Source organism: Crocodylus siamensis, chromosome 12 (genome assembly GCF_052110815.1).
Source record: "Crocodylus siamensis isolate JL-2025a chromosome 12, ASM5211081v1, whole genome shotgun sequence".
In the NCBI taxonomy this organism is placed as follows: domain Eukaryota; kingdom Metazoa; phylum Chordata; order Crocodylia; family Crocodylidae; genus Crocodylus; species Crocodylus siamensis.
The window spans coordinates 14,516,722-14,532,719 of NC_143406.1; the positions used below are offsets into that span (position 1 = coordinate 14,516,722).

Genomic DNA, 15,998 nt, shown 5'->3' on the forward strand with positions numbered 1-15,998 from the left:
TGGCAGCCTTGCAGCAAGATAAAAACCTGGCTAGACTATGGCCTGAGACTCCTGAAGTGTGGATTCCTATTCATGATGAAACCTGGGATCTTTATTAATGTAGAGACTTTAAACATCTTTTTCTAAAAGTAAGGGCACTGACAGAGGTGACATTTGTCATATGATCGGCTCCATGAAAACACTCTACAGCCATGCCCTGACAGAAGTACATGGCTGCAGAATACTTAAAAAGTGCCTAATCATGTGACGAATTAACCCTCGTTACATGGACTGAGGTTGGGGGGGGCTCCAATCTCCCCATCTCCCCTCCAGCGCAAGCTGGGCAAACCACATGAAGAGCTCCAACTCCTCCCTTCTCCTCCTCCCATCATGCAGACAGCACCAGAGCTGGGGATGGATCAAGGAGCGGAGCTAAGGGAGAAAAACTGCAGACATACAGTGTCTCCTGGACTGGCTCCGAAGTGGAGCTCGATTCTCCCTCCCTTCCTCCGGAGCCAACAGGGAACGTCTGTTGGGTTGGGGGGGGGGTCACCGTAACTCATAGTATTTTTTGTGAAGCGCCATGAGTTACAGTGGAGAGCCGCACATCAGCTCCCTAAAAGCATCTGACAAAATATGGGCCTCAGTCAGGTTCCATATTCCCCCGTCTGCTCCCTGTTATTTCCCTGCTGTTAAAGCAGTAGATACCATAGTAACCACAGTTCTTGTTGACTGACAAAACTGTTCCTTTTTAAAGGCATCCACTGTAAGTCAGGGTCCAGGCATCAACTGGACATGTACGCAATCAGAATGAGACTTGGGGCCCCCTCAGTTCCTGCTGAATTTCACTTCCTGGCTTTTAGCTTCCAGTTTTCAAAGTGTGGTTCACAGGGTTGACAGCCTGCTTTTGCCTTGTTTCTTGCCTGATGGGAAGAAGCCAGCGCAGGACTGTCTTCCTGAACTTGGAGAAGAGACAATGAGGGACATTGGGTCTAGTTCTAGTTCAGACTCTCAGCAGGCTGTTGCCTACACTGCCAGAGGCAGGGTTATAGTCATCTTGACCATGGGAAACTCAGAGCTTAGCAGCCTTATGGGCACATAAGCAGTTCATGTGAGCATGCAGAGGGACAAACACAAAGGCAGCCTGCAATCCTTAGTAAAAACACAGATGAGGAAAACAGCATCTGCCATGCCTCTGCTTCGCTACTATTGTAGGTGGGAAAAGAGTATCAGTGTCTAGCAAGGCCAAGGAGCTGACAGCTAAGATGAGGATTAGTTGAGCCCTCATTGCTTTGCTATTAAGAAAGCCCCAATCTCTTGGCCGTCACTGATATGGTGTTGCTTACTTACATGGTGGAAACAGGGCTGCTCCACAAACTAGATGCTGACTGGCACCCGAGTGCAGTCATCTGCCTCTGGTGTAAACAGGACATGGTTTATTTTTGTACAAGAGCTGTTGGGAAATAAATCAGTTAGTGGGGTAGAAAAGGCAAATGCTTGGGCCTGGTGCAGGATTCCTCTACCACCGGGCATTCTCAGAAGGAATGCTAAAAAAACAAGGCCTGAAAACACACTTGCCAATTAAAATAGCAGGCTCGGGAAAACTGTACAGGTCCAGAAGATGGATGTAAGTGAGGGCATCATCTGCTGCATTCCATGGGATGCAAGTAGTTTGAGTAAGATGCTAAAATAGAAAGTCCACAGTGGAGTTGCTTGCAGCTCAAACTGCTGATGTAATGAGCTAAACAGCGGAGCATCCAAATCCCAGCTTGAAAAACATGGAAATATTTTGTTTCTAAATTTCTCTTTATCACACATCATTTGGCTCCTTTATTTTTCTCCCAAAAGCAGCTTAAATCCTTGACATTTTCTCTTGATGATATAATTTAATGCAGCCAGACAGCCAGAAATCTGTGCATTGCCTTGTTAAGGTAACGTTCTCAGGCATAGAGTTGAAAAGATCAGATTAATCCTTTAGTCACTGCAGGATTTACCTCTGATGGCCAAATCTGCTCTTCTCTGCATTTCCAGTCTTTGGTATTGGAGGGTGGCAAAACCGTGCACTTTGCTCAGGGCTTCAGGCAAATATTTTCTTAGTTTCTTTGCTGTGGGTTGGGTTGTCCCATGGAAAACCGTTTGCCCAGCACTAGAAGTTACTTCCCCCAAAGAAGAGGAATGGATGCTGGAGTTAGCTGGGTCATAGTTAGCTGAAGTTCACTGTACCGGCCATTGCATATTGGATTAGTCTAGTTCCTAGCTATTATGTCTAAGGCACCAAAATAATAGTAATAGCAGTCATAATTTTAATAATAGTGACTAAGCTTCAGATATTTTGTTTCCCTTTAGCCGAGAAAAATTATATAAATAGCACTTTGAAAGCATTGTGAATTAAACCCCTTTGGTAATTTAATCCAAACAGCAACAGTCTGAAATGCAGAACCAAATCTTGCTCATTTTGACACTGGAGTAATGGTTTTAAAATCACTGTTGTCATTTTACATTTTGACTGAGCAACAGAGATACAATGTGGTCTAGTGTTTTAAAGATGCAACAGCATTCTTTAGAGTCAGTTTCCATAACAATTTTCCCTATAGGAAATATTTTACTTTCCCATTCACACTTCACTGGATGAGTTCACCTGATGGTTTCCTTGCAAGTCACCTGATTCAACAGGGTCCTGCGTCTATATTTGGTGCTTAAGTTTGGGATTTTTTTAGATGGATGTAAGTGAATTCATAGGGCTTGTGTTCCAAAGTGACTTAGGGAACCCAGGCCTTAGGACCCTATCTCTAGTGTTAGGAACTGAAATTTTAGGCCCTATTTTAAAAATGTTGGCCATAGGCACTTATCAGACAAAGCCAATGCAAAGCAAACCTCCACAGTGGGAGGGAAAATGAACGCAAAACATCTAATGATTTCAGCTAGCACTCATCAGAGCTGCAGAATCAGGCCCAGTTCTGAATAGAAGATGAAAACAAACACTTGGAAACCAATGGCTACTGTAGACTCCACACTTCTACCTCTTTCATAATGATGTTTAGTACGTGTCGTTTCTGATCAGAACACTGTGTAACTGTGGATCCTTTAGATCCCGGGGGGAATTGCCATGTGGCATCAACACAAGCCTATACTGACAGTTCCAGGTGTTCTCTTCCCCACCAGGAAAGCAGTTTTGTAAAATATTGCCCCAAATTTGAGATTTGAGCTCAGCCTTCATGCATTTGCCAATAGCTTTCCCTGTATTTGATTTATGGAACCCTGTCTGTAATTCCCATGTAAAGCCATCAATGTCCAGAAACATTGTCTTCAAGTATATTTAAGAATTCCTCAGCCAGTGACGCGGTTATTATGCCCTTTCCTATTCACAGCCCTGTAGGGTATGTAACCCTCTGTCTTGTTGTCCAGCAGGGTGGAGAAGCGGAAGGTGACAGACCCAGTGGGTGCCCTAAAGGAGAAGTACTTGCGACCCTCCCCGCTGCTTTTTCACCCCCAGGTAAAACCAGTAGAAATGCAACCATGTGCCAAAAAGTTAGAGATGGAGAAGGGCCATATTTTAAGTCACATTGTTTCCTACCTCCCCCAAACCAGTGGCCTGTTTAAGCCTTCTCCCCCACTGCCTCACCAGCACCTTCCAATGCTCACTTTTAAAGCCAAGTTTTCACACCAGATCTGAACACAATGGGATCATTTCTGTATTCTTCCTTTAGCAGTAGCAAAGTGCGTCCCGCCAGGATACAAGGGAGAAACATCCTATCCAACCTCTCTTTCTGCTAAAATGCAGGTCTAATTCTTTATGGCTACAGATCCCCATGTAACCAGTTGCATCAGTCAGTTGCAACTCCTTTACACTCAATTATGTCACTGTAAAGAGCTCTGCAAAGTGCAGGACCACGGAGAATCAGGCCTTCCTGATCCACTTCATTTTAGAATCGATGTGCTGCTACTGACTCAGAAAAAGATTGTGCACCTCTCATTTTCCCACATTGATTATACTGTTGTACGGGAGCTAGGTTGTCTAAGGGGCTCAGGCACTGAGCCATCTTTGCCTCAGTAAGGCACAGGACCCCCCACAAAGGGGATGAGAAGTGGAGCCGTTCCCAGCCAGTGTACTGGGCTGGGGCTAGGAAAGTCAGCCAGGTGGACTGTTGTTCCCATGCTGTACTCTCTGCAGAGGTGTCACATTGGACCTTTAACACAGAGTATTTAAAAGGTGTACCTGACACCTAAACCCAGAGCAACTGACAGCGTCAGAGAAAATCCAGCTCAGTTCATGAAAAACTCATTGGATAAGGAAAAATTAAAACCTGTAACATGTGACAATTCTTCTACTCCCCAAGACTCCCCATTATTCAGTTGGAGATAACGCTAGCAACCCAGCCATCAGTGCACTGTCCTTTTCTGTGTGTCAAGCACCGGCTCTCCTCTCTCCAAATTTGCTCCACAGTCAGTCGTGCAGTCCCTTTTGTAGTCCCATTGTTCTAGTTTGCTAGTGTTTCCCACCTTGGATAAATAACCCACAGGTTTGTGAAAGCTCAATCCCAGCAGCTTTCACAGCTAAACTTAGTTCCCGCATTGTTTCACATCAGCCCCAGAGTTTGGTTAATAACTTCCCCTGATTTTTCCTTCAAGCAGGCTGGATAATGGCGACAGGCTGGTCAGGAACATCCTGTGTTTGTGTGAGTTAGAATAGTGGGGATATCTGCCTGTAAAGGATCTGATAGCGGGGAGGAGCTGCCATGGCAAAGCAGGGCTCCAGCAAGATGGTGAGGAATTAACAAGGCCCCAACAAGAGCAAGCATTGGGTGGAAGGCTATTAACATTGTTCCTGAAATCCAGGCCCCCCTGCTTCCCATGGAAAAAAAAAAGATATAAGAGGCCTGGTTATCTCTAACAGCCTACTACCAAGAATGGTCCCAAACCTACATATCACTCAGCCTGCAGCTTCCTGATAACTGATTTTTTAATACAGTACAATGGGTTACTGTACAAAGGCCACTTAAAAGAGAGTAGAATAACTGAATGATCCTGTGGTTCCCATGTTATGTCACTGATCTGGTCATGGGACTATGCTAGGTGGAAGCAGAAAGACAGAATGCTTTCATCTCTTTCATCTCACATTGCATGAAATTCATCCACCCCGCCGCCCTCACACCCTGCCCTTGCCTAAATCCCATGCAACTCATGGGTGCCATGCATCTCTACCACAGTCTTCCTGACTTGAATGTACGTCCCAAAAGTTTAGAGTCCCATATCTACAGTCCAGCCATAGCATTCCTTTGACCAAAAGCACAATTGAGAAATCTGTGCATTTCACTCCCCTGATTCTGCAGTCCCTGCTGGCATGGCTAGTCCCACTCGCCCCACACACAGTCCTGGGTGATGCACCGGGCAGAATCCAGCCTCAGTGATAATGACTGGATGTTCATAGGGCCTTTTTTCTCTTAAAAGCCAACTAAATCTTAAGCAATGCTGATCTCTCTTCTAGTGCTCCTCTGCAGCCTCTCTTTCAGGAGTTGAATCATTCTTACATTGTCTATTTTAAACGAAACTCTAGACAACATAAATAAATGGTACAACTTTATGATTGCTTAATGACAAACCTTTTCCCACCTGTTAAGTTTCTTTTCTCCTTCCTTCCTTCCTTTTTATTATAACGAGTCACTTTTTCCCTAAATAGCAAAGTGCCTTTACCACTAGAGAGGCCATGGCCAGCGTTTAGAAATTTCAAATGAGCCCACAGCTATCATGCCAGCAAACATCTCTGACTAAGTGCCTAAAGAGCAAAGCACAACAAAAGATATCTCCAGGTACTCCAGCAAAGGGCTGAGTGACATGGCTTTGAGAGATCCAGATAGCATTTTAACATGATGGTTTTGTTACATGACTGGCAGCTAGGGCAGAGCTTTTGCTGTAAATGAACAAGTAACCTTTTCAAGTGGCTGGCGCTAAGTGTTACTTACGATTTATCATGGGCTGTGAACCTCCAACTCAAGGGCCCCAGGTCTATTAACAAGAAATGGTTTTACTACTCCTCTTTTTGTTGAGGTTTATGAATGGTTGTCAACTTTGCACCATTTATTCTTGGGTGATTGAGACAACTTTTTTTTTTATAGAGATACATTTAAACAATATCTTGGCTCGCTTCCGCCCGCCCCTCTGAGACCTGTGTCATAAAGTGTAAACGTGTAAAAGGTCAGCCCTTCCTGTACAATAGAGCATCTAGTTTTAATATATGGCTTCCTACTACCTTCCGCTCACTCGCTGTCTCCCCTGCTTTCTCTGACTCTCTAGCTTGCAGGCTCCCACTCCCTTTAGTGCTCCCTTTTCCCTTGTGAGGTCATCACAGCTTTATTACTGGCTTGTTTGCTTCCTTCAAGTTTTCAGCCTGGTATCTCAGAAAGGCTTCTTCTAAGCAGGGAAGCTGAATGCTGATAAAGTCAGCTCAGTCCTCCAAATTACATGTCTCCCTCGGATTAGTTGCACTAATGGGTGTCACAACATCTCCTTTCATTACTGCATGAGTATTTGTCTGGATTCCTTTGCTGCTTCCCCGGTCTGTTTATCCCTTCTACTTTGGTCATTGAATCCTGCTCATGAGCGATTGCAGCCTGAGGAATCATGCCTCAGAGTAGCAGAGATACAAGAGATGATGCAGGCATCTTTGGGGCATCTGTCCCCCTGTTCACACATATTCTCCACAAGACAGTGGCTGTTAACTGAGTATCCCTTTGTTGTAGCTTTCTGAGTCCTCGACCCCTGTATTCTGCCTTCCTCTCTCTCCATGCCCCCATCTGTAATATTTCAAGATACTTTCCCAATTCTTTACTTTTCCACCTACAGGGAGCCCAGAATATTTTGCCTAGAGTTCCCCTCCACTTCAGGAAATGGTATCACAGCCACCCTTCTGTCACCTTCACTTGCTCCCTTGCCTTTTTTTGTCATCTAATTAAAAGGTTGACCTCTTAGCTCTCCAAACTCTCCATGGATTGACTCATCCTGCGCTTAACCTCAGCTCTGCCCACTTCTCATCTTTTGTTGTTTCTTCAGCCTCTCACCCGTCACCACAGTCAGCAGTAACTCCTTTACTTCGGCTTCCAGACCCTCCAAACCCACTGGAACTCTTGCCTTTTTTCATGCAAGTTGCGTTCAGCTTAAAACTTCCCTCCCCTCTTCCTACTGGTGTGGCCTGTCTGTCTGGCCCTCCCTCTCTCCCTCTGCATCCCTCATGACACAAGGTGAGGGGAGTAGAGTCTATATTAAAAATAAAACCTGTTGAACCCTGATTCTGAACTGTGTTGGCTTTGGGTTCAAGGGCAAGGTTTGCTGTGTGACTTGGGTCTTGTATCTAGTTTCCCCACCTTGGCCTTGGAGAGGGGAAGCTGGGTATTTGGTGAAGTTGCTGTTAATACGAAGAGTAAGCACATGCAAATAGCCTGAGGTAGACACGTGCCCAGTACCATTTCTAAAACCTTATGCAGTCACCTCAGTCAGACTCTGCTATATAAGCTGTTTTTTCACACTATTTCTAGGAGCCTGGGTTAATCATTTCTAACTTCATTGATTGGATTCAGTGCCCCTGACTCTGTAGAGCTGGCTTCTGAGGACAAGAGCAGCAGTCAGCTACAGCCCCTGAGATGCACAGTGCAGCTTATAGACATGTTTTGTGCCTCAAGTGTTCTTCTTTCAGTGGCTGCTCATAACACGGTGTTTCTACTTGTACAAACAGATGTCAGCCATAGAAACCATGACAGAGAAACTGGAGAGTTTTGCAGCCATGAAGGCAGACACTGGCACTTCTCTGCAGCCCCTCCCACATCACCCCTTCAACTTCCGGTCCCCACCTCCCACGCTGTCAGATCCCATCCTGCGCAAGGGCAAGGAGCGCTATACCTGCAGGTAAAGGGCAGGGCAGGGCTTTGTGCTGCTGGGAGAACTAAGCAAGGTAGTGGAATCACAGCTCCAAGTCAATAAGGCAACAACAAAGAGCATGAACAGGACTTAAAACCGTGTCGGACGGGTGCGTTACAGGGCACTCTCACTCACAGGAGTTAGCAGGCTCCATTGGGGTGGGAAGCAGCATGAGAAGAGGATTCTGGTGATCCCTTCACTCTAAAAGAGTTGGTTTGGCTTGGAAAAAATTCCTTCTCTTCCTCCTCAAATGGGTCTAGCTGTTCTTTGGCCAAACCATTTTTTTCCAAGGCAATTTGGGGGTGGAGGCTAGGGGGAGAGGTTTGGAAGGGCAGAGCTGAACTTAGGGCTCTCTAATGCAAACTTACTGCAAAATCAGCTATGCAGAATATTGCTGTTTAAAGAAAACACACAACTTGCTACTTTATCTACACCCATATTTATGGATCCTTTGTGTCTGCAAAATCTAAAACCAGAGCTTGCAGCCTGGGTAATAAGGATCTGTAGCTCCATGCCCGTATTTTTATACACAGTTGCCAAATTTCCTTACAACAGTTGCATCACATTTTGGAGCAAATGCCGAAGGTGTTACATGCATTTTGGTAGTACATCCATTGTGTCCACCTTTGCAATGTAGTTTTTGGATCAGGTTGGAAGTGGGTATTCAGAAAGCTATGGATTCCATTATTTACCATGGGAAATCCATGCTGGTTCATATTTTGCATGTGGAAATATGAGCTGCAGAGTTTTATGGTGTCAAAATGTAATTCCTTTCCTTTAATACTTCCCCTCCCCCTTTTCTGACTACCCTGGTATACGTTTATATTTAAATACGTGCCCTCCCCCCTTTTGTGTTCATTGCAAAATCCATTTCCCTTTCTTATTTTCCTGCTTTTTGGTGCCTTGCAGTTGCCAAAAGCAGAACTGTTTGGTTCCAAGCAGATGATCTCACAGTTCCCCCACACAAGGGTAATTGACTGTCCCGATGGGTATTTGAGCCGTCTTTTTTGTCCGTTCTCAGAACTGGACCCTTAATTGAATTTCTCTTGTCCTGTTACTTTATTCTGTGCCTCAAATGAAACAGATCGTACCACCCCCTTGACCCCTCACGGCTTTAATGCACTGATGAATCCTTTGGCTTTCCCCGTTCCTAGGTACTGTGGTAAGATCTTCCCACGGTCGGCAAATCTGACAAGGCATCTCCGGACACACACAGGGGAACAACCCTACAGGTGAGAGTTTTCCCCACATGGTATCCCTGTCTCTGCCTGCCAGTTCCCTGGGGTGTTATTCTACTGCTTGCAATAAAGGTCTGCCGGCATGCTCGTGGAGGAATGAGGCAATACACGGAGTGATTAGGAAGGTTGTTTATTATGCAGATGGGTCAGAAATGTCAGACTTGGCACCTTTCATTTAGGCCCTCGTTTTAATTTTGTTTAGATATACATTGGCACAGAAGCAGTCTGAATCTGAGCATTGTTTCATACTCCCATTAATGGTTTACTTCAGGGAGGGCTCAAGGTGTTGAATGCCTCTAAACACTGCTGTTATGGGGGAGTTGTTGGTGAGCTGGTTTGCGGACATATCTGGATTTCTTTTTCTTTTCATAATGTGTCAGAGTTGCCTAGAATCAGAGACCACAGGGCCTTTTTTGGTATATCTGCTTTGAAATCTGGATGTGTAAATTTGAATTGGAATACTTCAAATGTTAAAGCTCTGGTCACAGCGAAGGGGCGGATGTTCACACTGAGGTCTGCACTTGCCACATACACAAGGTCAGTTGTATGCAAACCTTCTGACACCTTCCTTTCACATCCTTATCCCTACACATGCCCAACAGATTCTGAAGCTTGCATGCTTAAATGGTAGGAGCTTCATGTACAAACCCCACTCGGAACAAAAGTTTTAGATATTAGTGGAGTGAATGAGAGAGGTTACACTGAAACAGTTTTCACTGAAAATGGAGGGGGGGGGAATTTTTGCCAAATTTTATTTTTCCTTCCATTTCTCTCCAGGTTGGTCAGAAAAATATAGATAAAAAGATGTTTGGCTGGCTTCAGTTTGAGTGCAAGTGTACAGTTCTGCACAAACTGTGCTTAGACAAGTGAATAACAAATTGAGGCTTGAATGTCAGGCAAAGAGTATATCAAAATAATCATCACCCGGCATTCTGTTTTCTTTGATTAAAAAAAAAAATCCCCATTTTTTGGATTAAAAAAGTAACCCCACATTTTTGTGTGATTAAAAATGCACAATACAGATGCACGTTTTTCTGTGATTAAAATGAAATGCACTCTCTCTATATATATATATAAAAGTGGCATATCATTTTAATCACAGAAAAATGTGGATTATTTTGGGTTACTTTTTTTAATCCAAAAATTGGGGATTTTTTTTTTATCAGAGAAGACTAGGATCCCTGATCATCACTAGTTTTGGTAAGTGCCATGGTCACTGTTCTGGAGACTTATAATATTATCAACAGTTAAGATCTTTTTCACTTTTGTGATACTGTGCTAATAGCTAATATCACAGGGATGTCAATGCACAGTCCTCAACTCATTACAAAGATAATGGGTGCATCTACACATGCAGCTAGCGCATAGCAATAAACTCTGGCACAGTTTGCACTGGAGTTTATTGCTCCTGGGCCCAGCGTTTACACATGAGCCTGGGACTGCAGCATGTTGAGCCGGGGCAGAGCAGCCCAGGCTGGCAGGAGGATGGGGGGGGGTCCACCTGTCAGCCTGGAGCTGCTCTGCCCTGGCTCAACCTTCTGTGGAGAGCCTGGCTGGAGCATGAGGGTGCTACGGCGTGGGGCTAGCTGACAGGCAGCCCCCGCACTGAAGCACCCCTGTGCCCCAGCCAGCCCCAGTCACTGTCTACACGTGCGTTTCAGTGTACTAAATAACTGCACTGTAGGATAGTACTTGTCCTAGACTGCGCTATCCTACAGCAGAGTTAATTAATTTACTGTGCCCTAATAGGGCATGTGTAGATGCTGACACTTTACTGTGGAGCTAATTAGTCAGCTCTGCAATAAAGTGCCTCATGTAGATGCACCCAATATGTGGTAATGACTGTATAAAGAGAAGCATGAAGAAAAGTGAGGAACAGCAAAAAGCCATCTGGACAAATATATTGGATTGTTGGGGGGACTTGCGGGGTGGGGAGGGACTGGATGGATAATTAGTTTAACTTAAGACTCTCCTTTCTCCCTAATTTAAACTTCAGCTACCTTTCCAGAAACTGTCAAATGTTGATTGTAGACATCAGGTAAATTCTTTTTAAGGACTCTCTGAAACGGGCAGAAATGATTTGAATGAACACTGTATATTCACTACCCACCCTTATCTAACTAAAATGCATGTTCCCGATTATTCACAGATTGTTAGTCCAGTTTTCTTCCAAAAAAGGAGACTTGCAACTTAACAAAGGTTAGGAAAATAAAGATTTATTTGATCTGGTCTTCTCCCAGAAAATGGTCCGTGTGTGTTTTTTGTAATAGAGGTTTGACTTCTGGACAATGTTGCATTGTAATAGCACTCCTGAGAATTAGTGCTATGTTTACAGAAGAGTTTAATTATCATTGATTTTCTTTTGCTCTCTGAGAACTGTGATTTCCAACTTCAGCAACAATAATTGTTTTGAAAGCTTGTTTTGCAAATACTGACTCTGTCTGGGCAAAAGCAGGTCACCAATTCTCAGGATTTATTGTTGTTCTTATTGTAACTTTTCTTTCTTGTTTTAAGTAGTTTCTATGTTGACTGTGGCAATCAGGAGAGTTATTTGAGCAACCATATGCACAAACCTGAACAGAAACCCACACACGTGAATACAGTCCCACAATATAAACATACATAATGTCCAATATAGATGCAGCAGGTTTTACTAGAGCAGGGAACAGTAAATCATAAGGTCTAGGTTCTAGTCCTGATGGTCACTGATTTACTTTGTGACCTTTGCCTTTCTCCAATATCTTACATGGGGATTACATAGATTGATGTAATCTGTTACAGTGCTTTGAAAATGAAAAGTGCAGTTTATGTTATTAAAGATGCATGCAGTAATGCACTATGCACATTTTAAAACAAAATGGTTAAAGATGCTTCACCTGCATCATGGGGTGTGTGTGTGTGTGTGTGTGTGTGTGTACACACCTAGGCAATAAAGTGCAATTAAGTGGCATTCTTTTCTATTCATAGTACTTTCCCGCAGCCGACCAAAAATTCAGCAGTATGTGTTTCGAGACCCAAGAATAAAAGCAATTAAATGTAACCATTTGAATTTTCTTCTGTGGAGGGCAAAATAAATTGGGCTTGTTGTGAAATAACGGCAACCTTTCTTGGCAAGTCAGGAAATAAAAAACAAACAAACAGGACTTGGTCATCCTTCTCCTAAGCCTTATAGTACAGGACTCAGAGCAGACAGTTTTGAATGAAGCTCTTGCAGATAGAAAGGTATGCTGTTGTTGTGTTTCTCCCTCTGTGTTAGAACAATGTATGACCAGAACTGAGGACAAGGGAAGGCTATTTGATCCAAAAGGTATTTTCCCTCTTTCAAAAGTCCATTCCCTCCAGGATGTCATCTAATTGATTCTTGAATTACACCCAATCCCAGGGCCCTAGCAATGTCGCCTGTTCAGCCATTTCCTAGATCTGCGATTCCCTCCATAAAGATGTGCTTCCTGAGGTCTGTTTTGAATTTGTTTTTCTTTAATTTCCTTTCAGGCCCCCATGCCCTGTTATCTGCATTAAGCTGAAACTAACAACTCGAGCTGACATTTACCATGTTGTTTAAGATTGCGCGTAGCTCAATAAAAAGCTCTTCTTTCTTGCTTTCTTTTAAACCTGGTGGAACTCCATTCAAGACCAGGGAATGATGTCGCGAGGACGACGGGCCCACTTGTTTATGGGGCTGTTCCTGTTATTTTGACTTTACAACTCATGTTGTTTAATCTTCAAATAAACCTAAAGTTTTGTAAGGGAGACTGTGCAACTTGAAGTTTTGAAAGCACAAGAACATATGAATTCTAGCTGATCTGTTACCAGACAGTCAGAGTCTTACAGTGCTTTGCTTAGTAACACACTTCTATATATCATTGCTTTTGCTGCCTTTTTTTCTCCAAGTGGCTCTTTAAGCCATGTCTCCATGTTCCCTTGAGGTCAGATGGATTATCCACTATTTCTTTGCATTCCTTCTCAAAGGTTCCCAGCTCTGGCTCCTTGCTAGCCATCATTTGTTCCTGCTTATTATTTCTGAATCCATTGCTATACTATTTTAAACTGTTTGGCAACAAACTTCACTAGTAATTTGTCAGCGTGTCCTACAAAGCATATGTGATTCCTTCTGTATGTTATAGACCTACAGCTTCTGCCTTTACCTCTTTCTTGCATTTAAAGCTAGTCCCACTGTCTAGGCCATTTATTTAGATTAAAACCAGCAGAGAGCCAAGTAGTGACCCCTCTGGGACCACATATAATACAGTACATCTCCTTCATACCTGCTTTTGCAGACATTAGATATTGCTCCTTTTAAATGGCCCTCTGTTTTCCATTTTTTTAACAAGCTCTTTATTCATTCTCTATATCCTACCTTGGATCCCCATAGCTCATAGTTAGAGCAAGGGCCTGTCAAGTGAAACCTTTCAAAGACTTCCTGAACATCTAAATAAACTGGCTTGTATGGGGCCAAATCCCTTTTACCTTACTTTACATCAGTGCCTCCTTTGAAGTCACAGGGACCGCTTGTGTGAGTAATGGGAGCAGAAGCTAGCAGGGCCCACAATAGTCATAGTACTAGTAGCAGTGAGCACTGCTAGATGTACTCACAGGGTGCATCTACACAAGATGCTTTACTGTGCATTAGGCTAATTTAATGTGCAGTAAAGTGTCATCGTCTTTAAGTGGTCAGCAGTTATTACACAATAGATTAGTATAATGCACCATTTTCTAGTACCTGTAGATACAGGTACGAGGAATCAGCACATTAAACTGATGCACTGAAGCGTATGTGTAGATGCTGACTACTTTTTTGTGCCTCCAAAGGCATGTTGACTATGGGAATGGGAACAGTCAGAGCTGTGATGTCTGTCTCTACCTCTTTCCCCCCACACACACACACAGAGGCATACGCATATGCATGCTACATGTATATATGCATCCTACATATACATACAGAAATCTGCATCCTAGTCATACACCAACACGCACACACAGCATCCCTCAGCTCTACAATGCCTCATTTAGGACTTGTCTGAGAACCTCTAGATTGCTTTACAGAACATAAATCTTCTAACTCATTCCCTAGTGTGGTTGCCTCTGTTGGGAAACTGCAGTTGGTTGGGCTGTGAGTAGAGAGCTTCTTTGATTGCTTTTTAATATAGATTTTTTTTTTGTTAGCTAATCCAGGGATGGGGAGGGGAGTCCTTACCAGTTTTAATTTGATCTTTCTTAATTTTGTTGTTTTGCCATTTTTTGCTGTGCATTTAGTTCTGTGTGGGCACATCGGTATTTACAGAAAAATAGTATTGATAAACCAAAGTGCCAATTTGCTTATATTGTCCTGGATGCTGCTCTTACTATAGTTTATTAAAAAAAAAAAAAAAAAAACAGAACAGAAAAATCAGTAATCGGATGGCTAGGGAATGTCCAGAACATTTGAGTATTTGGGCCGTTTGTCCTAGATTTGCAGAAGTGCTGAACACCTCAGTGGAAGCTGAAAATAATCATCATTTCTGAAGACCAGATCTTATACTTCCAAGGAGGCAATTGGAGCTGCAAACATTGTGAATAATTTTTAGTATATAATATGTGCTGGATTTTGCTACCATCAAAAACAATTGTCCAAAGAGGCGTCATGTCCTGTTTTCTTCAGTGGTTCAGCTGACCTTTGGTAAAAGTGAGGTTAGAAACAAGAAAGGCATTAGGAAAAGAATGCTGAAGTCTGAGGACAATGTAACATGACACAAGAGCTTGTTTTTTCCTAGTATGTCTAGAATGAAGTTCCATTACATGTAGCTTCTTAATTCTCCTTGGTGATTTAATGGTAGGGATTTCATAGGTGGACATGAAATCCATAAACATTTGGGGAGAGTGTTTCATAAATGTATCTCCTGTTACTTCCAACAATAATAGCAATGTATTTTTAGAGACCAAATCAGAGCCACAGCTGTAGCACATCTGGAAAGTGTGTGCATGCATGCAGCATAATGGTGATTTTTGACACTTCCAACCTCCCCCTACCCCACCATTTGAATCCTTTATGTTTTAAGAAAACAACATTATGTCCTTACTATCGAGCTGAGTCTTGTTTCAGAGCTTGCAAGGCAGACACACAGGGTCAGATCCTGCTTGTCTTCCTCGCACACAAGGACTCCCCCTGAAGTTAACAGAGCTGATTACATTAGTAAAATGAGCATGATTTGGCCCACAGTAGATAGCATTTAGTGGGTCAGAAGTTTGCAGCATGCAGCTAGAGTAAGTGGAGTTAGTCCAGGCTTTCACCAGGCCAAGAGCAGAAGTTGGTGCAGAAAGTCTTTAAGCTCAGCAGAGAGTGGCAGAGATGGAATGATTCCACTTTTCTGATTTTTGATGGTGGGGCATAAGGAAAGGAAATCTGCTGGGTATTGAGATATAAACAAGACATTGGAAGAGGGACGTTTCTGAGATTCAGGCTGGAAAGCTGCAGCACTGGAGTCCTTCCTTGTGGCTCAAAGCTGCCCTCTTCAGTAAAACAGGCACACTCTTGTTCCTCATTACAAGCCAGGCCAGAACTCTGGCTTTCTCAGGCACTGCTGCATTTGTAGAGCCCTGGAAATGCCTTCTCATGGTTTCAAATCTACTGAATGCAAAGGACTAGCATGTTAAATGCAATCCCAGCATATTAGCTGTGGGCTCTGATGTGACTGGCATGAAAGGGAGGGCATTTGGCATGAGCCACTTTCTAAACTTTCTTGCTTGGCTCCTTTCATTCAGCAGCTTCCCACCATGGGGAAAAATTTCCCTGCCTCTTCATGTTCTTTCCCCTGATCATTTCCTAACTAAATCATAGTTGTAATGAATTCTGGACTGGCTGTGCTCCACTGGGCAAGAAGTACATCTTCCTCTTGT

The 15,998-nt window shown here is 43.4% G+C and overlaps 1 protein-coding gene across 6 annotated transcripts in view; it reads left to right on the forward strand.

Moving 5' to 3' along the window:
• The window catches only part of PRDM16 (PR/SET domain 16), a 459,872-nt gene that overhangs the window by 427,005 nt on the left and 16,869 nt on the right, over positions 1–15,998 (forward strand). For all 6 annotated transcript variants that reach the window (XM_090024494.1, XM_090024492.1, XM_090024495.1 and 3 more), the window contains 3 exons: positions 3,385–3,472; positions 7,706–7,875; positions 9,042–9,119. In XM_090024494.1, coding sequence (XP_089880620.1) covers positions 3,385–3,472; positions 7,706–7,875; positions 9,042–9,119 — 336 coding nt within the window. The remainder of the gene's footprint in view (positions 1–3,384; positions 3,473–7,705; positions 7,876–9,041; positions 9,120–15,998) is intronic.